The sequence below is a fragment of the Pseudophryne corroboree genome, chromosome 4 (assembly GCF_028390025.1).
Source record: "Pseudophryne corroboree isolate aPseCor3 chromosome 4, aPseCor3.hap2, whole genome shotgun sequence".
NCBI lineage: Eukaryota > Metazoa > Chordata > Amphibia > Anura > Myobatrachidae > Pseudophryne > Pseudophryne corroboree.
This window is the reverse complement of record NC_086447.1, coordinates 413,752,662-413,775,171: the sequence shown is the minus strand read 5'-3', so window position 1 is coordinate 413,775,171 and position 22,510 is coordinate 413,752,662. Positions and strand designations below refer to the sequence as shown.

At 41.3% G+C, this 22,510-nt stretch overlaps 1 protein-coding gene across 15 annotated transcripts in view; it reads right to left on the bottom strand.

The window, feature by feature from the left end:
• The window catches only part of RIMS1 (regulating synaptic membrane exocytosis 1), a 581,909-nt gene that overhangs the window by 211,552 nt on the left and 347,847 nt on the right, over positions 1-22,510 (bottom strand). For 13 of the 15 annotated variants that reach the window (XM_063916803.1, XM_063916807.1, XM_063916791.1 and 10 more), the window contains 2 exons: positions 12,808-12,879; positions 2,669-2,772 (listed from right to left, as the gene is read on the bottom strand). In XM_063916803.1, coding sequence (XP_063772873.1) covers positions 2,669-2,772; positions 12,808-12,879 — 176 coding nt within the window. The remainder of the gene's footprint in view (positions 1-2,668; positions 2,773-12,807; positions 12,880-22,510) is intronic. The other 2 variants (XM_063916794.1, XM_063916800.1) reach the window with 1 other exon arrangement.

Here is a 22,510-nt window from a genome sequence, read left to right as displayed (position 1 = left end):
TTACTGCTTATTAAGTGCACACTAAATTGACAAAACTGTTGTAAAGCAATTCAATTCTAGTTCAATGCAATATTGCCAGTATATACTGCACAGGTAGGAACCCTATATATTATACGCAGACATTCTCCTCTGTGTGACATCTTTTTGAGCAGGGCTCAATCTGGTAACTGTATTCACCAGCAGCAATAATTATTATTATTTTTTTGCAACATTTTTGATAACAACAGATTTTATACCTGTAGTACAAATAAAAAAAATTAAAATCAATATGATCAACGCAAGACATGTATAATTCCCCAGGCGACAACTGCAGTAACAGTAAGAGCCATATGCAACTTTTCAGAACTAGAAAACAATTCCAGTATCAGATACAAGGACTGCATTGCTATAGAATCCTAATAAACACTGTCTTACATAAACAACTGCATACTGTATATTTGTCATAAATTAGCAGAGATCAAGCTAAACTTGTAAGTAAAATGAGAATCATAAAAAATTATAAATGCTAATAATTCTAATAATAACTGTACAGTAATGGCTTTAACTGTACGGCAAAGTAACCCATTCCTGCAGACCCCATTTTTACATCTCCATAAATTCATAGCACTTCAATATGTTGCATAGTGAACATTTGGAGGGAAATGCAATAGGGTCCGAGTTTGCAGAGGTCCGGGATTTCAGCCAAGACTGTATTTTTAAAGCGGCAATAATTTACAAGGCAAAACCAACGTGATTTTGCCTTTTAAATGATTGCTGTTTAAAAAGTATGGGCAATTGCAGCCGAAATCAAGGACCTCGGCAAACTTGGACCCTATTATATTTCCCCCTTGGAGTTAATTAGTGAAACCTAGAAACAGAGAATTTGACAGAAGATAAGACCAAGTGTCCCATCTAGTCTGCCTGTGTACAAGCCCACATGACCTAAAGCTGCCCATACAGTGAACGATAATCATTTAGATCAGTTATATATGGACATGAATATTAATAGTTCACAGCCTGAAAACGCCTATAAAATGTCCTGGATAGTTTGGTTTTATTATCAAACCAGTCCGATCAACCACAGTCATTCATTTGATTCCACTCTGGGAAAGGAGCTTGCCTCCATACCACTTGCTGTGTATGGCGGTGCCTCACTCATCACATAGTCGCTCCTCTCTCATCTGTCAGGTCGTCTGCACTAACCGCACAGTCTATGACCAGCAAAAGAAAGGTCTCCTTCACAGTGCAGTTCCACCCAGCAAACAAACCTAGTTTATCTTCTGAATGGGAATGAAAAAATGATTTGGTCCCTCAAGTAACAAGGATGCCAACTTAACTAACAAAACATAGACATAACCTTATGTATCCCGAAAAATAAATATATATATTGTTCCAAAATCTGCTGATCTCACAAGCCGGATAAACACAAGTTGTTCTACAAGCACTAACTATATCAAGTTCTATTATGCTAACATAATATTGTACTTTTTATATTACATACAGAACAAGGCAGAAGTAATCTTACATCATAGAACTTAAATCAAAGTTTCGGTAACTTGGCTGCTATGTAAGTACTTACTGTACTATGCCAAATTAGGTTTAAAGACTTACTTGGAAATATTTTGAATTGCTTAAAAATTGTTTTAACACACTAGATCCTCTTAGACATATAATGATACTGACTCCTGTTAGACGTTTACACATTCTGGTGTATTTTTTAAACAAGGATAATAAATTGCTTACAATTTAACATCTCTGTTCAAACAGTCATGCAGCAAAAAAGGAAGGCAACTTCTTAGAAGTGAGCTTCATGACGCACACCATTTACTAACAATGATCAGCTTTATCATTTGCTACTATTTGATCAAGTTTCAACTCCGTAATGCAAAAGCTTTCATTCCATTGTGACATGTTTGTAATATGAAATATTTCTTTTCCACACTCACTTGGCAAATTATTAGCCCTTCCGAGATACTATACAACTGCTTTATTTTCCTATAGTTCACTGAATATATAACCAACAAATATGCTTCATTTGCATAAGACGTACTAGCCACACCCTGAGTGTACTACAACATATTGCAGAGCTGCCACCGCCGGAATTATACAGCTCATCCTCTGATGGAATGTTTAAGGAGTATAGCAATAAGCAGAAATTCATGAAACAGTTACATCACAAACTTTAACAAACTTCTTAACAATAAATGTACTGTATGTTATTCTATTTATTACACCCACACTTTTAACACAATAAATGTATCTCCTAAAACACATTTGCGTAACACTTAGTATCTTGCTTTGCAAATTGCCGAACATGCCCCTTCATCGAAAAATTGACATGATACCTAAATATTCTATGATTTAGTTAACTAAAATTATTTTGCTTCTGTATTAAAGTCATGGATTGGTCATGCTATAGAACATGCAAAATATTGATCAGTAGAGTAAAACACAGTATCACAAAAAAGCTATAACATAGACACTACTCAAATATAAAGATGCAGGCATTATTTGACATCAAATGTATTATGGGACTTTACACCCGGTATGTACAGTAAATATCACTTAATGGTAAAAAAAACAACACAGCGACCACATTAATAATCCACCAATCAACAGCACTGCAAAACTCATTAAACAAACAAATGCACAAAACACTGTTGCAAGTGTGTCTAGTCACTTGGGCTACCTTTTTCTACACTGTTGCTTCTTACAGGAACCTGTGGAAGCTGCCTTCCTCTTCGACTAAATGAAGAATCCACCGTGGATGACTGACCTCCTAGTTGATGGTTTCTGTAAGGTCACAAAACACAAGTTATTTATGAAAAAGGTAACAAAATTCTATACATTTAACTTCATGGACTCAAATAGTGGTTGAAGTACTCAGGTGAAGCCAGATGTTTTCCATATCACATAACCAAACTGTATATGAAATGTGCTACAACAAATATACATTAAAGCAGAATAACTGGCATTACAGAGATTTCTGTTTTGGATACAAGTATACTGTACCATATGCCCGAGTGTACCTCTTTTGTACCCGATACCTTTACCCTGATTCCCTTTAATTAATAAACTTGGTTCTTAAATTCAACATACAGGTTGAGTATCCCATATCCAAATATCCGAAATACGGAATATTCCGAAATACGGACTTTTTTGAGTGAGAGTGAGATAGTGAAACCTTTGTTTTTTGATGGCTCAATGTACACAAACTTTGTTTAATACACACAGTTATTAAAACTATTGTATTAAATGATCTTCAGACTGTGTATATAAGGTGTATATGAAACATAAATGAATTGTGTGAATGTAGACACACTTTGTTTAATGCACAAAGTTATAAAAAATATTGGCTAAAATGACCTTCAGGCTGTGTGTATAAGGTGTATATGTAACATAAATGCATTCTGTGCTTACATTTAGGTCCCATCACCATGATATCTCATTATGGTATGCAATTATTCCAAAATACGGAAAAATCCGATATCCAAAATACCTCTGGTCCCAAGCATTTTGGATAAGGGATACTCAACCTGTACTATATACCAATTACATACACAGGTGTGGATTTTGATCCTCTTGTTCTGCTTGTTAATTATTACCCTATTATTTTTAAATATTATTTTTACCAATTGACAATGTGGGTGTTGATACATTTAAGTCTGCATACAAAACCCATTAAGTACAGTTCCATTGTTTCATCCTTTATACATTCAAAGCCCTTCTATTAATGTAACTAAAGTGTGATGGCATGATTGGGTATGGGGCACGACAGGTGGGAATGAGGCCAGGTCACACAGTATATGACAGAGAATGACAGAGAAAAGACAGACACAACTCTCAAATTAAGTTTGCTCATGGTCTGAACACAAAGATAAAATAAAATGATGTCTAGCATATACTGTATACCCCCCTACAGAAAACACAGTAGGTATGAAAATGTTTCATGTTAGAACCTCATGTCTGACCATTATAAAGTCTTCTTCAAAAAAGTGCAGAGTGATTTACAGATGGGAGGGGCTTAGCCTCACTGACGTATAAACTGCGGTGTACAACTGAGCTGTTCAGTGTTGGTGGGCTACATGCAAAGAATTGTAAACAGTATGTACCATGTATGAAACAAAAATAATAGTTGCACTCCTCTCATCGCCACATGCTTTTTCCAGGTGCAAAGTCGCTATTTATATTTGCTCCCAACCCTGAATCGTCTTCTATATGTAGTGTACCACATGCTCACTACACTGGCAATACTAGTACTACAATGTACAGCTACTGTAGCTATTTGCTCACAAGTGCTAGAAATCATTCCAATCGCCCACAGGCAATTCCTGTTTATTCCTGGTTCATAGATATCGTGCTGGCTGAGCTACAGTGCTGCCTGTCTATGTAGGAAGAAGCGTGGCAGTGAAGGACAGGAGGAGCTGGGATGCACAAACGCACACCTAGCAGTGCAATCTATGTAAATGGCTGTGTGCAGTTACCCTCTTGTCATAGGCAGTATACACCCCAGACTGCAAAGTTGTTGGACCAAAACCCAGTGCCCTAAGCTGTGGGCCAGTGGTTCTTTTTTGAATAACGGTGCTCTAGAGTATCAGAATATTTTTTACGCCACTGCTGGGCCAAAGTTTTTTACTGAGAAATTTAGAAAGAAATGTTAATTTAAGTAATTTGTGTTTACATGTCATCCTTAGGTTCTTTTGTGTGCTGAGGGACTAGATTTGCTTCTGTTTGCCCACAAATTTTATGGCTGACAGCCACCAGCACTGGTTTTGCCTGTTACATTGACCATAAATAATTTGAATTGGTCCTGGACCACCAAATCATGGCAGCCCTGCATGGCACATTACTGTTGTTCACTATGACTGTCTCTCTAAGATTTGCTTGCAAGGAACATGTTCACCTCTATAAAAAAAATCTATTTCTGCAAATAACACTCAATGCGAGATAAAAGGCTTATAACATACCTGCTACAGTACTCAGATAAGCTAAAGTAAAAACTTCAGACATTTACAAATTTGACTTTAAAAAGACAGCATTGCATACAGCCGGCATCTTGACCGCATCGCCTGCATACTCAATTTGCAATGGTAACAATTTAACAGAAGACACAGGCTGAACTAAACACATTTCAGATGTTCACATGTTCAATATATTATAATAGTAGCTGATTGTGAAATGTAGAAATCGGTATTGCCACAAATAAGATGTGTGAGATAAGTATGTGTGCCACAAACACAATGCACATCATTGGAACATAACTTTTCCACGTGTGTATTATGCAAGGTCGACAGTGTCTAGGTCGACCACTATTGGTCAACAGTAAGTAGGTCGACATGGTTTCTAGGTCGACAGGGACTCTAGGTCGACATGTACTAGGTCAACATGATAGAAGGTCGACATGAGTTTTTGCACTTTTTTTGGTGTCGTTTTCTCCGTACAGTGACCGGGATCCTCAGTTAGTGCACCGTGTCCACTAACATGGCGAGAGAACTTCGGGCAAGGTTACCGTTCCCAATTGTAGTCCACGTGGATCGTAAAGTTTAAAAAAGTAATAAAAAATGAAAATAAAAATTGTGAAAAACTATTGTCGACATTTTGGGGTATATTCAATTAAAGTCAGATCCATTCCGACATTCATTTGTCGGAATGGATCCAACCTGGGCTATTCAATGTCATTTCAATTGGACTCTTAAAAAAGTCGAATTGAGATGCGGGAGCTGAGACAGGGGAGAGCAGCGGGCAGATGGGGGAGAGCAGCCCTACAGCAGCGCAGTAGCGCTGCTCTTCCCCGTCTGCCCGCGGCTCTCCCCCGTCTCTCTGACTCTCCCTGTCCCCGCATCACAGCTGCCGCTCACGGCAACGTCCACCCGGCTCCAGCAAGCGAGGTCTCGCTTGCTGGAGCCAGGTGGACGCTGCTGTGAGCGGCGACTGTGACATCCTCCGGCACTGCTCTCCATCTGCCCGCGGCTCTCCCGGTCTCTGCTCCCGCATCTCACTTCGACTTTTGTCGGTTTTGGGCCCGTTTTCGAAACAAGCAAGTGGATCGACAAGTCGAATTCCGCGATTTGTCGAATAATTTGGGGTTAGATTGAATAGGTCGGAACCCCTCCCGACCTAAAAAAGTCGAAAACTGCCGTCTTTTCGACAGACGGCAGCTTTCGACTTCAATTGAATATACCCCTATGTCATATCAACTAAGAACATGTTGACCTAGAGTCCCTGTCAACCTAGAAACCATGTCGACCTACTTACTGTCGACCAATAGTGGACGACCTAGACAGTGTCGACCTAAGTGTGGTCGACCTAGAGACCAGATACCCTTTTCCATACTGTGCTGTAATTCTGCACTTTCTTATTACTAGTGACAAATTCTTGCATACAATGTGTATTTCATTTATATATTAAAAATATTTTGCAATATTTCAGTACAAACTATAATACTTCATCTGAATAGTTCCCCTGTGGATCTTTGTTTACTAAAAGTAAAACAATTTAATGCAGAAATAACTGGCTAAAGCTTCTTCCCATATTCCCACTAACATTCTCTTCTAGTGCTCTTTATTTTGTCGGGTCATGGATCATCAACAACAAATGCAGAAAATGAAGACAAGACAATATACCATGTTTTACAGAATTAATTTCAGAGCATTTGCTGTAAATCTGATATAATAAAAACTTTTTAATACCAAACATTCCTGAATTTGACTTGTTTTGTATTTGTATGCAGATCTTGACAATGGAAAGGGGGTGGAAGGAGAGGAAAAGTGGCTACAAACAGCTTTGCTGGGGAAAATATTTCTGTAAAGGTGTTTGTGGCAAAGAGTGACACAGGTTAGTAGATGTATTGAGGGAAAGCAGTACCGGATACACTAAAGGAGTGTGAAAGGCAATTCCCCTAGATTGTGCATTGGTATACTGAATTTATATACCGTATATTATGGTGACGATAACTGAGGCCTAAGGAGGGAATTTGATTGTCTATGAAAATGCGAGTAAACTTTCATGCATATTGCAAGAAAATGTGGCTTTTTGCCAGTATGTGTGCTCCTGTTTTTTGACCTATCCAATTGCAAATGTGCAAAAAATGGATTTGTGCAATAATTATTGCCGGGAAAACCAATGAAAAGTGTAGGTGCAAATGGTGAAATTATCTTTACCCCAAATATAGCATAACAATATAAAAGTGTATTAGTGGTCATAATAAAACTATTTTAGGTGCTTAAATATTGTCAAATGGCTGTTATATACATTTTTTTTAAAAAGTGAAAAAATTATAGAAAGCAAGTGTTTTGTGCAAAATAAATTATTTACTTAAATTAGGAGTACATAAATAGGTATAAGTATATATTATAAGTATATATTTGGGTCATTTTAAACCACTTTCAAAAACGTAAAAAAAAAAAAGATTACTCCCACTTGCAAGCCTAAAAACACTTGTCCCAATCATAACACACCTCAGTATATCTGTCCCATACCTTGTACCCCAATTTCCATAATTTTGCACTTTTTCACTCCAAAAATATCATGTCATTATTGGCCAATTAAAAACTTCTAAGTGCCTAAATAGTCATTAAGCGGGTGTCCCAGGGGCTCTGATAAAATCCCAACATTTTTACTTTAAAATGGGGATTTTCCACAACTTTTACCTGCTCAGGAGGTGGAGAAAAGAAAATTGTGTTAGACCTACAGTATGGGGAATTATCAACGATAATTATTTGCAGACAATTGAATAGCAGCTTTTCACACCGTTTTTATTGTGAAAATAGGATTTCACGGACAACTGAATTCCCCCTAAATTTGTTCCTGTTGTGAAAGTGGTGTTCAATTCCCTCCCCCACCCCCACACACACACTGATGGCAGCAATATGCCAGATGTAATTCGTAAGCACAAGTAAAGCAGAATAGGTGGATTTCCCCAATTCTAAGCTATAGTAGGAGACACTTTGCTGCTGTCTGAAAACAAGATACCAGTTTTCTTAAATGCTTACTGAAAATTTGATGTGTGTAACATGAAAGAAATATCCATAGATTTTTTACATTAGGGCTTTCACAATAGTGTTCATAAAAGTACATACAGTATGTACATTGGCAGGGAAAAACGTCTTGCTCAATCATTCCAGTGTGTAGTATTATCTACAGCACACTTAAGATGTTTCCTTTATTTTGTTGGGATGGAGCCTGTTACTACTGCCACGCTTCTATCTCGCCTGACCTCCTGACATGGTGTGCATCCTTAGTCTCTCTCATATTCCGTTTGGTTATGGCTCTGGGAAGGAGCATATAGTTGGAATATCATCCCATACAAAGTGGAACCCTTGACTATTTTTAACAAATAAGTCTGAAACAGAAGAATGTGGGGTTTTGACATTGGGTATAGTGCTCCAAAAATATGTTTAATTGATATTGAATACAGTGTAAATAAGTACATGGACTGCCTATAGCTTTGCGGCCACTTAAACTGTAAATAAGTATATGGATGCCTATAGCTTTGCGGCCACTTAACATATTGTGCCTGGATAGTACATAGCATGTGGCACTCTAGGAATAACTAGGAGTGTACAAGTCCAGAGTACAGTAGTTTTACATGGGAACAACACATGCTACCTATAATTTTTTACATCATTTATATAAAAAAAGTTGATGTTTTTTAAAAATCAACCATTTGACACCTGAACCTCTGCACTAGCAGCCTTCTATATGTACTGATTTTTTAGTTACCACTTTTTCGATGTTAATGATGACTTTCATATTTTTTCCTGCACTACTGCCTTAAAAAAAAAATATAGGCACCATAGCCACGATTCCTTTGAATTGTCTGTGCCCCTGCTATTGTGTCGGGTGAATGGTGCGTCCCGGGATTTAGCTCCCGTTCCGGGCCATAGAAGCTCACAATTGGCTGGCCACGGCTGTCTTGAGGTTGGGGGGGAAGGGGTACCTCTCATGTAGGCTACCAGGTGGAAAAAAAAACGCGTCTGAGCAGGGAATTTCCTAGGTTGTATGTCTGAAAGTGGTATACTGAAATTAAGTTGACCCTAAAAGTGACTGAAGCTCCTTTGATTGTAGGAGAAACAAATAAATGTCCTAAAAAAGTATCACACTGACAAAACACAGTTTCTCTGGCCTCTTACTTTCCCAGGCAGAGAAATAAACTGGCACTCAAACAAACAGTTATATGACAGACTTCAATAAAGTTGATTGATTAAAGTAAGTATACCAAAGGAAGCCTTATTGTATAGGCTGTGATTAAACATGGCGCTGCACTTAGGGCACATAAGAAGCATAGATGTAGGGCTGGTAATCTAATTTTAGACAACCAGTCAAAGTGGAAATGTACATATTATTTGAAATATTTTCTTTTTAATGTATATGTAACAATTCAAGTATAAAGTATCATTATTAACACACCCCAAAAAAAATTAAATAACACTTTAGTAGTCAAGAATGGTAATGATTTACAAGGTTCTGACAATGAAAGACACATACACAAAAGAACATTATATGAAGGTTAAGGGGTATATGCAATTGCGGTCAAATTCCCGAAAATGTCGAAAAACTGGACTTTTTCGCCAAAAAAATATATTCAACAATGCAATACAGTACTTTTCGTCAAAAAAACTGACTTTTCAAATTCGACTTTTTGAAATTCGACATTTGACAAATTCGACATTTCTGCAATGGTACAAATGCGGCTTTTCGACAAAAGTATATTCAATTGAAGAATGTAAATTCGACAACAGTACTTTTTGACAGTAAATTCGTCATTTTCAATCCGCCTCACTTTGCTGGCGGAATGTAATAAATTTTTTTAAAAACATGTTTTTTTTGTGTGTTTTTTTATTGCTAATAGCATATCTATTTATATTAGAAGGGATTAGGTACTTGGTTTGTCTATTTTGGAGGCACAAGTATTCTTTATATATTTTTTAAAATATATATATTTTTTTTTTTTAATGGAATGGGTTAAAAACCCGAAAAAAAATTGCGTGGGGTCCCCCCTCCTAAGCATAACCAGCCTCGGGCTCTTTGAGCCGGTCCTGGTTGCCAAAATACGGGGGGAAAAATGACAGGGGATCCCCCGTATTTTAACAACCAGCACCGGGCTCTGCGCCTGGTCCTGGTGCAAAAAATACGGGGGACAAAAAGAGTAGGGGTCCCCCGTATTTTTTGTACCAGCACCGGGCTCCACTAGCTGGACAGATAATGCCACAGCCGGGGGACACTTTTATACCGCTCCCTGCGGCCGTGGCATTAAATACCCAACTAGTCACCCCTGGCCGGGGTACCCTGGAGGAGTGGGGACCCCTTCAATCAAGGGGTCCCCCCCCAGCCACCCAAGGGCCAGGGGTGAAGCCCGAGGCTGTCCCCCCCATCCAAGGGCTGCGGATGGGGGGCTGATAGCCTTGAGTAAAATGAAAGAATATTGTTGTTTTTTTTGCAGAAGAACTACAAGTCCCAGCAAGCCTCCCCGCAAGCTGGTACTTGGAGAACCACAAGTATCAGCATGCGGGGGGGAAACGGGCCCGCTGGTACCTGTAGTTCTACTGCAAAAAAAATACCCAAATAAAAACAGGACACGCATACCTTGAAAGTACAACTTTATTACATACATGTCGACACACACACATACTTACCTATGTTGACACGACGTTCGGAACACTTGTCCAAGTAGAATCCACGGGGTGTACCTGAAAATAAAATGATACTCACCTAAATCCAGTGTCCAGTGATATTTGTAATCCACGTACTTGGCAAAATAAAAAAACGCATTTACCCGATCCACACGGACTGGGACCCCTTTCCTCGAATGCTGAGACCCCCTGTGACTCCTGTCACAGAGGGTCCCTTCAGGCAATCAGGGAGCGCCACGTCCTGGCACTCTCCTGATTCCCTATGCGCGTCTGAGCTGGCAGACAGCGCATCGCACAGCACCTCTATTAGTTTCAATGGTGGGAACTTTGCGGTCAGCGGTGGGGTTACCCGCGGTCAGCCGCTGACCGCGGGTGACCTCACCGCTGACCGCAAAGTTCCCACCATTGAAGATAATGGAGGGGGCTGTGCGATGCGCGTCTGACAGCTCCGACGCGCATACAGCCAATCAGGAGAGTGCCACGACGTGGCGCTCCCTGATTGGCTGAAGGGACCTTCTGTGACAGCAGTCACGGGGGGTCTCTGCATTCGGGGAAAAGGGGTCCCTTTCAGTCCGTGTGGATCTGGTAAATGCGTTTTTTTGTTTTGCCAAGTACGTGGATTACAAATATCACAGGACACTGGATTTAGGTGAGTATTAAGTTTATTTTCAGGTACCCCGGATTCATCGACATTGGAGACGTGGCAGACGGCGTGTCAACATAGGTAAGTATGTATGTGTCGGCATGTGTGAAATAAAGTTGTATTTTCACGGTGTGCGTGTCCTGTTTTTATTTGGGTATTTTTTTTGCAGAAGAACTACAGGTACCAGCGGGCCCGTTTCCCCCCGCATGCTGGTACTTGTGGTTCTCCAAGTACCAGCTTGCGGGGGAGGCTTGCTGGGACTTGTAGTTCTTCTGCAAAAAAACATATTCTTTCATTTTTACACATGGCTATCAGCCCCCCATCAGCAGCCCTTGGAGGGGGGGGGACAGCCTCGGGCTTCACCCCTGGCCCTTGGGTGGCTGGGGGGGGACCCCTTGATTGAAGGGGTCCCCACTCCTCCAGGGTACCCCGGCCAGGGGTGACTAGTTGGGTAATTAATGCCACGGCCGCAGGGAGCGGTATAAAAGTGTCCCCCGGCTGTGGCATTATCTGTCCAGCTAGTGGAGACCGGTGCTGGTACAAAAAATACGGGGGACCCCTACTCTTTTTGTCGCCCGTATTTTTTGCACCAGGACCAGGCGCAGAGCCCGGTGCTGGTTGTTAAAATACGGGGGATCCACTGTCATTCCCCCCCCCCCGTATTTTGGCAACCAGGACCGGCTCAAAGAGCCCGAGGCTGGTTATGCTTAGGAGGGGGTACCCCATGCAATTTTTTTTCAGGTTTTTTACCGTTTTTTGTACCATCTGAAAAGTCGATTCAAAATCCGTCAAGTGGTCCGTTTTTCGACAGCGGGACTGTCGAATCCGTTTTTTATTGAATATGTCGAATTCCGGCACCCGCCGGCCGGAATTCAAGGGTCAAATTGTGTCAAATTTAAAAACGGGCGAAAAATTGCCGCAATTCGCCCGGAATTGCATATACCCCTAAATGTCTAAAATTTGGCAAAATGTAGAAACATGACTACTGAATGCCCATTCTGTGACGAAAGAGCAACTATAAGGTTAAACATTATTATGTGACATTTTGGTGATTTCTGGCCACAACAGAGTTCAGTAAGCTTAGTAGTTAATACAATCTATACGCCCATCTATTGCTGTTAGAGAATTCACCTGCATAATTCCAGCTATTCAGTTATTTAGATACTTTTAAAATAATAAGATGTGTGCATTTCAGAATAATAATGACTCATCGGTCATTATAAAATTGCTTAAGATCAATTTAATTTAATATTTAAATGTTTCCTTCCAAAAAATGTGTATGTCAAAGTCCTGTACTCCTTTGATTAAAATTTAATGAGTTTATTGGTGGGTAGTAGCAATTGAATAGTTGTATTTTGGTGGAAAACATAGGTTTGGTGCTGGGGAACAAGTATATAAACTGTACAGTGATTTGATGGCCAGGGGGCTGCATCCTGGCTTCCAGCCTCTCCTCTCTCTCTTTGAAACATACAACAGACAATTTACCTGACTAATCGTTGCATTCTTGTCATTTCTCTTTTAAATTTGTCATATATGCATTGGAAACTCTCCTACCTTTCTACTTCAGAAACAGTGCATTTCCTGTTCTGTTTCTGGTTGCTACATCTTTCCAATTTTCTGGGCTGCCTGAGATGAAATGATAAACAAAGGGGAAAAAAAGCAAAGCAGAAAATAATAATAAAAAAGAAACACATCAATGAAGGATGGGATTACATACATGTAAAGCATTTTGAAAAATGAACATTAAAAGCATAGACTAACAATGTACGTGTCCAACTTATTAAAGGCTTCTATAATATGGCAAATTATTATAAAAAAAGGACAACCAATATATTGTTAAAACAAAAGGCACAGTTGTACATACAGTAGTACTGAAAAAGGTACAATAAACGGACAAAATGTGCAATTTAAAAAAAAGGAACAGTATGACTGTACATATAGTATATATTAAAATGATTGAACAAAGCAAGGGTACTCGAATTGTTGGTCTCTTATTTAAATGATATTATAGCAAATCTGAAGAACAGAACAGTAGTAAAGATAGAGATGGAGCACTGCAACTGCAGCCTGGAATCCCCTGGCATTAAGCAAATGAGTTCACTGTATTAGCTACACCACCCTACATATAGTTGATGGATTGTTGGACTGTTCAGCAGGGCCGGCTCCAGGCCTACTAGCACCCTGAGCGAAAACATGTAAAAGCCCCCCCCCCCCCCCCCCACCATTATGCGCGCTCTCTCTCTCCAGGAAAAGTGGGCGTGGCCTCTTGGAAAGTGGGCGTGGCCTCATAACTTCATATTATTAGACTATAAATAAATATGTTTTCACACCCCCTCTACGCACACATTAGCAGCCTTACACATAACAGCCACAGTAGTGTTCCTTACACACAATGTCTCCAGTATAGTGTCAGATACACATAATGTCTCCAGTATAGTGCCAGATACACAATGTGCAGTGCCAGATAGACATGATAAGCCCCCCAGCAGTGCCAGCTACACACAATATGCCCCCCAGCAGTGCCAGCTACACGATAGTGTTCACTTTTTAGGGCAGGGAGGGCACATTTTTAAGTTAGGAGGGCAAAATGATGTACATACTGTAATGCTTGTTGCTCATCTACCTACATGGCAAAGCATGGACAGTGCGCGCCGAAGGCGCGCAGCAAACATTTAGGGGCGTTGCTTCGTGGGGAAGGTGCGTGGCCACATAATAGTGGCAATTCGCATTACACCACACAGTAGTGCAGTTAATACACACTGCACCAGGTAGAACCTCCTAGACACTTTACGCCAGGCAGAGCACGTTAGACACTTTGCGCCAGGCAGAGCACGTTAGACACTTTGCGCCAGGCAGAGCACGTTAGACACTTTGCGCCAGGCAGAGCACGTTAGACACTTTGCGCCAGGCAGAGCACGTTAGACACTTTGCGCCAGGCAGAGCACGTTAGACACTTTGCGCCAGGCAGAGCACGTTAGACACTTTGCGCCAGGCAGAGCACGTTAGACACTTTGCCTAGCCACAGACGCCTAGCGGGAACACTACATGATATTCTCCCCAGCCGTGCCAGCTACACATGACATGCCCCCCAGCAGTGCCAGCAACACATGACATGCCCCCCAGCAATGCCAGATACATAAATGGCCACACAGTGCCAGATATGTAGATACAGAAAAGCCCCCACAGTGCTAGATAAATGCCCCCACAGTGCCAGATAAATGTCCCCACAGTGCCAGATAAATGCCCCCACAGTGCCAGATAAATGCCCCCACAGTGCTACATAAATGCCCCCACAGTGCTACATAAATGTCCCCACAGTGCCAGATAAATGTCCCCACAGTGCCAGATAAATGCCCCCACAGTGCCAGATAAATGCCCCCACAGTGCCAAAATGTCCCCATAGTGCCAGATAAATGCCCCCACAGTGCCAGATAAATGCCCCCACAGTGCCAGATAAATGCCCCCACAGCCACAGTGCCAGATAAATGTCCCCACAGTGCCAGATAAATGCCCCCAGTGCCAGATAAATGCCCCCAGAGCCAGATAAATGTCCCCACAGTGCCAGGTAAATGCCCACAGTGCCAGATAAATGTCCCCACACTGCCAGATAAATGCCCCCACAGTGCCAGATAAATGTCCCCACAGTGCCAGATAAATGCCCCCAGTGCCAGATAAATGTCCCCACAGTGCCAGATAAATGCCTCCACAGTGCCAGATAAATGCCCCCAGTGCCACAGTGGCAGATAAATGTCCCCACAGTGCCAGATAAATGCCCCCAGTGCCAGATAAATGTCCCCACAGTGCCAGGTAAATGCCCCCACAGTGCCAGGTAAATGCCCCCAGTGCCACAGTGCCAGATAAATGTCCCCACAGTGCCAGATAAATGCCCCCAGTGCCAGATAAATGTCCCCACAGTGCCAGGTAAATGCCCCCACAGTGCCAGATAAATGCCCCCCGTGCCACAGTGCCATATAAATGTCCCCACAGTGCCAGATAAACGCCCCCACAGTGCCAGATAAATGCCCCCACAGTGCCATCCATAAATGATTCACTCAGCCGCCCCCCCCCCCCCAAATACCTGCAGCGTTGGAGGGGGAGGAGTACTGCTGTCCGGGTGCGGCAGTGCAGGTCCGGGTCCGGGTGCGGGGGTGCTGGCTGGAGGGCGGCCAGGAAGCCTCCAAGTCCAAGGCGCTTGAGTGCGCTGTGCGCGCTGCGCGGCGCCAGCGTCTGACGTTAGACACCGGCGCCGCTCAGCGCGTATAGCGCACTCAAGTTACACGATGCTGAAGAGCAGGGCCGGCTCCATGTTCGAATATGGCGGCGCCAGCGCGCGGCGCCCATTAAGGGTGGCGCCCTGCGTGGCCGCTCTATTCGAACATGCCTAGAGCCGGCCCTGCTGTTCAGCTATGTGTCAAGGTGCAGACTTGGCAATCTATATACCAAAATTGTTCTCCTTCCTTAATACCCATACGCACACGCGCGCGCACACACACACACACACTGTATATATCATAAGATCACTGGCAACGAGCAGGTAATTTAAAAATAATTAGAAGTCTTACTGTGGGCATCATTTGTATGGGACATTATTGTGTGTGGAGCATAAAATGGTGTCGGGCATAACTATATGTGGCATAACGTGTAATGGGCATTACGGTGTATGGAATAATGTAAAATGGGCATTACAGTGTGGAATAAGGTGGAATGGGCATTACGGTGTGTGGCAAAATGTGTAAGGGTCATTACCATAAGGAGCAAAAATGACAAATAATGCAAAGAGCATGAATCAGTTTTTTTTCTTCCTGTGTTTTGTTTTTCCTGTGTTGTATAAGGGGCTCTACCTGATATGATGTGTATCAGGGTTACTACTGTGTGGTGTAATGTGAATTGGTACTATGTGGCCACGCCCCTTCCCCATGAGGCAACACCTCTATTTTTTACGCGCGTCCTCAGTGCGCACTAACCATTTCCTTTTCCATACCTCACTTCAAAATTTCCACTTTAACCACTGTAAAAAAAATGTATATATATATATACAGATGAAGCCACGCTAGTCATGGCTCCGACTGTGCCAGGGCGTGCCCGGCCAGGCGCCTAGCTACTACAGGTGTCTGTCATAGAATGGGAGAGCGCCTCTGTGCACTCCTGCCGTGACTAAGCAGACGGATCGCTTAGTCACGCTGGGAGTGCACGCCTGCGATGGAGCCGCCTCAGATGAACGCGGCTCCATCTGTATATATATATGTGTATATAGATATATATATATATACACATACATACATACATACATACATATAGTAGTGCCTTTTATGTTATTCCCTATAGTAGTGTACTAGTTTATTTTATGAAGCATAGAAGCGCCCTAGTTGATGTTATGTAAAATTGTAGGGCAACCAGTACACATTATGCAATACAATACAGTCAATTCACATTATGACATACAGTGTCCCCAGTTTATATTATGCTACATTACAGTGCCCCCAGTTCATATTATGCTAAAATATAGTGCCTCTACTTCATATTTGGGGTTATTCAGATATGGAAGCAAACACAAAAAAGCAAGCTACTCAGCAAAACCATGTTCCACCACAGGTGGGGCAAATGTAACATGTGCAGAGAGAGTTAGATTTGGGTGGGTACATGCATAAGCAGCCAGTATTTACCCTGCACAGAAAAAGTATACTGTAAATGTATTTCCTCCCCTTGCGTGGCAACATGGTATGTTCCAGACACAAAGTTACTTGCTTTTTCTGCCTTGCTTTCAAATCCAATTCAAACCCATTGTGCCACATTACAATCCCCCAGTTCATATTATGTAACATCATAATGCCCTCCAGTTCACTGTATACCACACTACAATGAGCAGGTCTAGGGGCATAATTGTAGGCCTCAAGGACAATGTTGGTAAGGGCCCCTATGTATCACCCTATGATGAACAATGTGTCATATAACTGTGACAGGGAAGGTGAGCCCCATGGCAACTGCACTCCCTGCACCTATAATAGCTATGCACTTGAATATTATTAAAGGAAAAGGCACAGTTGTACAAACAGTATTACTGAGAAAGGTACAATGATCGCACAAAATTTGCAATTTAAAAAAAGACCAAAGAACAGTATTACTGTACATATTAAAACTGGGTGTGGTATGCGTGACCGGCGGCAGCGGAATCCCGGCAGGGGGAAAGGGTTTCTGCAGCTCTCCCCTTGCATGCTCGCTGCGCTCGCTACGCTGCAGGTTTGGTGGTGACCATTCTATTCCCACCCTATGGGTGTTGTGGACACCTATGAGTGGGAAAAGTCCCTGTTGGTCGGCATGCTGACCGTCGGGATTGTGAGGGGACGGGATGTAAGGGGAGGTTATGTGACCGTCGGTCTCCTGACCGCTGGTCACATGACTACATGCCATTAAAACTGTATACATTATAATATGATTCAACACATCATCTCCTTGCTGCAAAATGAAGTGATTTATAGGTATGAGCAGCAGGTCATGAAGCAGCATGACAGCAAATGACAATCAACCATTTGCTCCCAAACACTGGATAACGGACAAAACCTGTCTATAATTTAACCATTTTGTATGAACAACATTTTGTATCCATTTTCCAGTGTTTGGCAGCAAATGGTCGATTGGCATTTGCTCTCATCCATTACCAGATTTTCATTCCAACCGGCCAGATCTGGTAGAATATCTGCCAGATAATTGTATAGTGTACAGTATCCCCAGCTTAACTGTTAATAAATAATTTATATATAAATCGATAACCATCTATTTTCTCACCCCTGGTATTCTCCTCCTACCTAAGGAGTCTATTTACTAAGCCTCGGAGAGAGATAAAATGGACGGAGATAAAGTACCGGCCAATCAGCTCCTAACTGCAATGTCACATGCTGTGTTTGCAAAATGACAGCTAGGAGCTGGTTGGTTGGTACTTTATCTCTGTCCACTTTATCTCTCTCCAAGGCTTAGTACATAGACAGTTACAGCAGCAGTGCTCCTTGCAGTCACTGTACAGAGAAATGATTAGTGATCATGACATAATAAAGTATTTTGTATGCAAGTTCTGTTCTTTAGAAATGGCCTTTCATTATATACTGTATAAAACATATATAAAATATAGGTTAAATATATAACATGGGGATGATGACACATATTTAATGAAACATTAAAACTGTCAGATTCATGGGAAATTTCTGACTGTCCAACAATGAATTTAGCAATATGGACAAGTGACGCTAATAATCAGACTACTGAAAAGTGAGTGTACAGTAGTTTCAGTTATTACATTTTACTGAAAAATAAAACTTTTCAACATGAAGCACATTACACAGGCGATCTCTTGTAAACATTGTTTATATACCACACAAGGCACGCACAAACACATATCAACTTCTTGTATATATGTGACTCTACGGCTCTACGCCTCATAGCTGTACAGAAGTATGCAGGTTAGGGGCTTTTCAAGTATATACGTCAACCAGAAAGAAGCTATAGCTTAGTTGTATATTTTGTTCTCCTATTTTTTCTTTTTATCCAGTATGAACGAGGCATTGAGTTATGGATAAAGGAGTACAGTACTGTGCAGTATGAGCAGCAAGCCACAAATTTCTTACTGATAACATGTCTGTTCACACTGCCTAACCTAAAGTACTTTACCTAATACTGCATATTGAATAAATAATAGGGGAGCACATCATGGATCTAGAAAGTTCATCAGTAAAGAATGTTACAACCACTGCAACACACAATACTGTACAGGATATTACATGTGGTTAGGAAGAAAATCATGTCTCTTGTTTAACTGTACAGTGCTAACAATTGATGTACTGTACTATGGAGACTGCACATCACCAGCTATAACCATACAACAACATCAAAACACAGATAGCTTTATAAAGGCCAAAGAAAATCTTGGTTGTAAATGTCCTTTGACATGTGCGTAGGAACTATGTAAAACAAATAACATAAAAGTTAACTGTATAAATTTAATTGACAGACCAGATTGCAAAATAATAATAAAATGCTGTTTGCCTTATAAGCTAAATGAGTGCATTTTGCGGAGTATGCCCGGGGCCTCTGATTCAGAAAGTGGTGTTTTTAGTTACAAGTATTCAAGCTTTTCAAGAGCTTTGTCTATATTGACTGCACTGCAGTGAGTAATGGGTATAACAATAATATGCCCACAAAGTGATATCAGTGCAAGCACAGCTTGGCATTTCCAGTATGGAATGCAAAAATAATGTCATATTTGCACCTAAATACAACATTATTTATGGAGCATTATAGAATCAGAAATGAAAAACTAGGCATATTGTATACTGTAGAGAGATATATTCATTTATGGGGCACTTACTATCATGTAGCCAAGAGACAAAAACTCTGTACTCAGCAACAATTACTTACTATACTTTACAACAATGCTAGCTTTAAAAGCTGTTAACAATAAACCTAGCCTTGGTGTAAATTGTAATTAAACATTTACATATTTTAGTATATAATATTTGATATTAAAATGACTACAATATGAACAATCGTGTACTTTCACTTGTAATCTATAACCAACATAAAGCCAGAAGATATATGTAGTGTAATGTACTGTGTAGTATGTGGGGCTAAGTAAAAGATGATGTTGATGATGATAATAATAATAATACAAATAATAATAATTATTATAATAATCATCATAATAGTAATGATAATAATGTTTATTATTTATTTATTAACAGTTTCTTATATAGCGCAGCAAATTCCATTGCTTTTTATTGCCTCCTATTTGCTTAATATCTATATCAATAGCTTCTATTCCTCCCCTTATAGATGCCCATAAAAGCAGGCCTCTCTAATAACATATCCAAATGACATGGTAAAAGTAACATAGCAGTGCTAAGCATTAACCTACTATTAGGCATGTTTTATTTCATACAGAAGGTGGCAACAATTGTATCATTGTAAATACAACTTTCAGTTTGCTGCGGGGGGGTGTTCTGGTTTCTGATCTATTAGATAACCAACCTGTATGTATAAATATATAAGTGACGTGACCTTAAGGCAATTCTATCTACCAGGGAGGTTTGCATGCTTTCACTGCCCTAAGGCAATATCTGCAGTGACATTGAGTAATAATAATCCAAACATTAAAGGGGGGTACACACTAAAGAGATGTGTGCCGAGCGATCTATCAGTGACCGCTCAGCACACATCTCTATCCCTGCTCAGCACAGCGTGATGTGTGCTGAGCAAGGGCGGGGGGCTGCTTTCTTCACACAGCGCTGAAGCGAGCGACCTGCTAGATTGAGCCTACATGCATGCTGGGCAGCGCTTCGCTGTCATTGGGGGGGCATACACACAAGAGATCCGTGCTTAACTTCTAAACAATCTAGTCAGATTGCATAGATTTTAAGCACTGATCTCTCCGTGTGTACCCCCCTTAACACTAATGTGGTTTCAAGACCCTAACTCATACCTGGTAATAATCTCTTCTAAATTGTACATGTTGTTAAATGCAGTTAGATTGAAGCAAAAGAAGAGCTATGGCTGCTAAGCCAAATAGCTAACTCTCATCCAACTTGGTCATCAGTATGTGTGATCAAACTGGACGGTGAACCTCTGATTGAACTTGTGTATTGGGCATTATATAAGACACAGATCAGGTGTGCAGAGAATTGTACTGCATGAACAGATTTTACCGTATCTGTGGTATCCAGGTTCTAAACAAAATAAATAAATCTGTGTAGAACAAATCTTCTGCAATGTCTGAGTCCCATTTCAAAAACTGCTCTATAGACTATTTAATTTGATGAAGATCTGTAATACACAGTGCATCAGCCAATCCGGCCAGTTGATTCAGTAATATGCATTACTCCTTTTAGGTGGTCATTCAGATCTGGTCGCTGCTGTGCGTTTTCGCATAGCGGGCGATCAGGTCATAACAGCACATGCGTATGCACCGCAATGTGCACACGCGTCGGTCAACAACGACGGGCATCACCTGTCAGCGACAGGATGGTGCGAGAAATCCGTTCGCACGGGCATTCGCAAGGTGATTGACAGGAGGAAGCAGTTTGTGGGTGGTAACTGAGCGTTTACTGGGAGTGTTTGGGAAAACGGAGGCGTGCCCAAACGTTTTCAGGGAGGGTGTGTGACATCATATCCGGACCCCGGTCAGTCTGATTCTATCGCACTGGAAGAGTAAGTCCTGGGCTGCACAGAGACTGCACACATCGAATTTTAGCAGCTCAGCGTACACATGCAATCGCACACTTGCACAGCGAAAATACACTCCCACTGTGGGCGGCGACTATCTGAACGCGAGACAGTAAAAAACGCAGCCCAGAGATCAGATCTGGGTGACCTCCTTAGAAATTAGCAGGGCAATGCAACACTACAATACAGATGTGTCCTCATACAGCTAGCCTCTATATAGGCCATTCTGCATGAGACGCCCAATGTGAGAAGCTCAGAGCAGTGTACCATATTTGCATCTCATACAGATAGTGGAATCAAATAAAAGTAGCTCACTGTGTACTAGTGAGGTTGGGCTGCAACATCAAATGCACATGAATTGGTTTTATACATGTACAAGACTACAGATTAAGCACCACATGGTGTGAGGAAAAGCCGCTGCGTCTGAACCCTTTCTGTACAAATTCAGACTCAGTCGTACACAGATGTACAAACTGATCACTGCAATCTAGCAATGTAGTTTTGCCTCTCTCAATTGATTTTGGCAAATTAGACATTGTGGGACTAATTTTATTGTTGCTGGTGCCCCCTGCTGGGCTTCTCTGCTAAAGGGTGTCTATCAAGCTATTCAATTGTTTCTCTGTTAGTCGCCCATTAGCCACATCAGTCACATTTTTCTTGCAGAGGTGCGAGAAAAAATGTGCTAAAATGTCCGTAGTTTGGGCATCAAAACCCAGACTTTGGAATCAAGCTCTTTTGACGGGTTTAGCTGTAGAGCTATCAGGCATGTTAACTTCTAACGGGCGTCTATCAGAGAAACAATTGAATAGCTCCATTAGCATAGACGCCCAGCTGCGGACGCCAGCAACAACTGAATCGACTCCTTTGAGTGAAAAAGACAATCGGCGCATCCAAGTCACCTGGGACCTAATGTATCGGGAGATGATTTCTGGTGTGACTGAAGCCAGAGAGTAAAAGGACACATCAGTACTGTTCCTAGCAATGCTTGGCAAATTAAAACTTCAGGTTTTAAGCAATGAAACAAGATAACATTTATGAAATACAAGACATA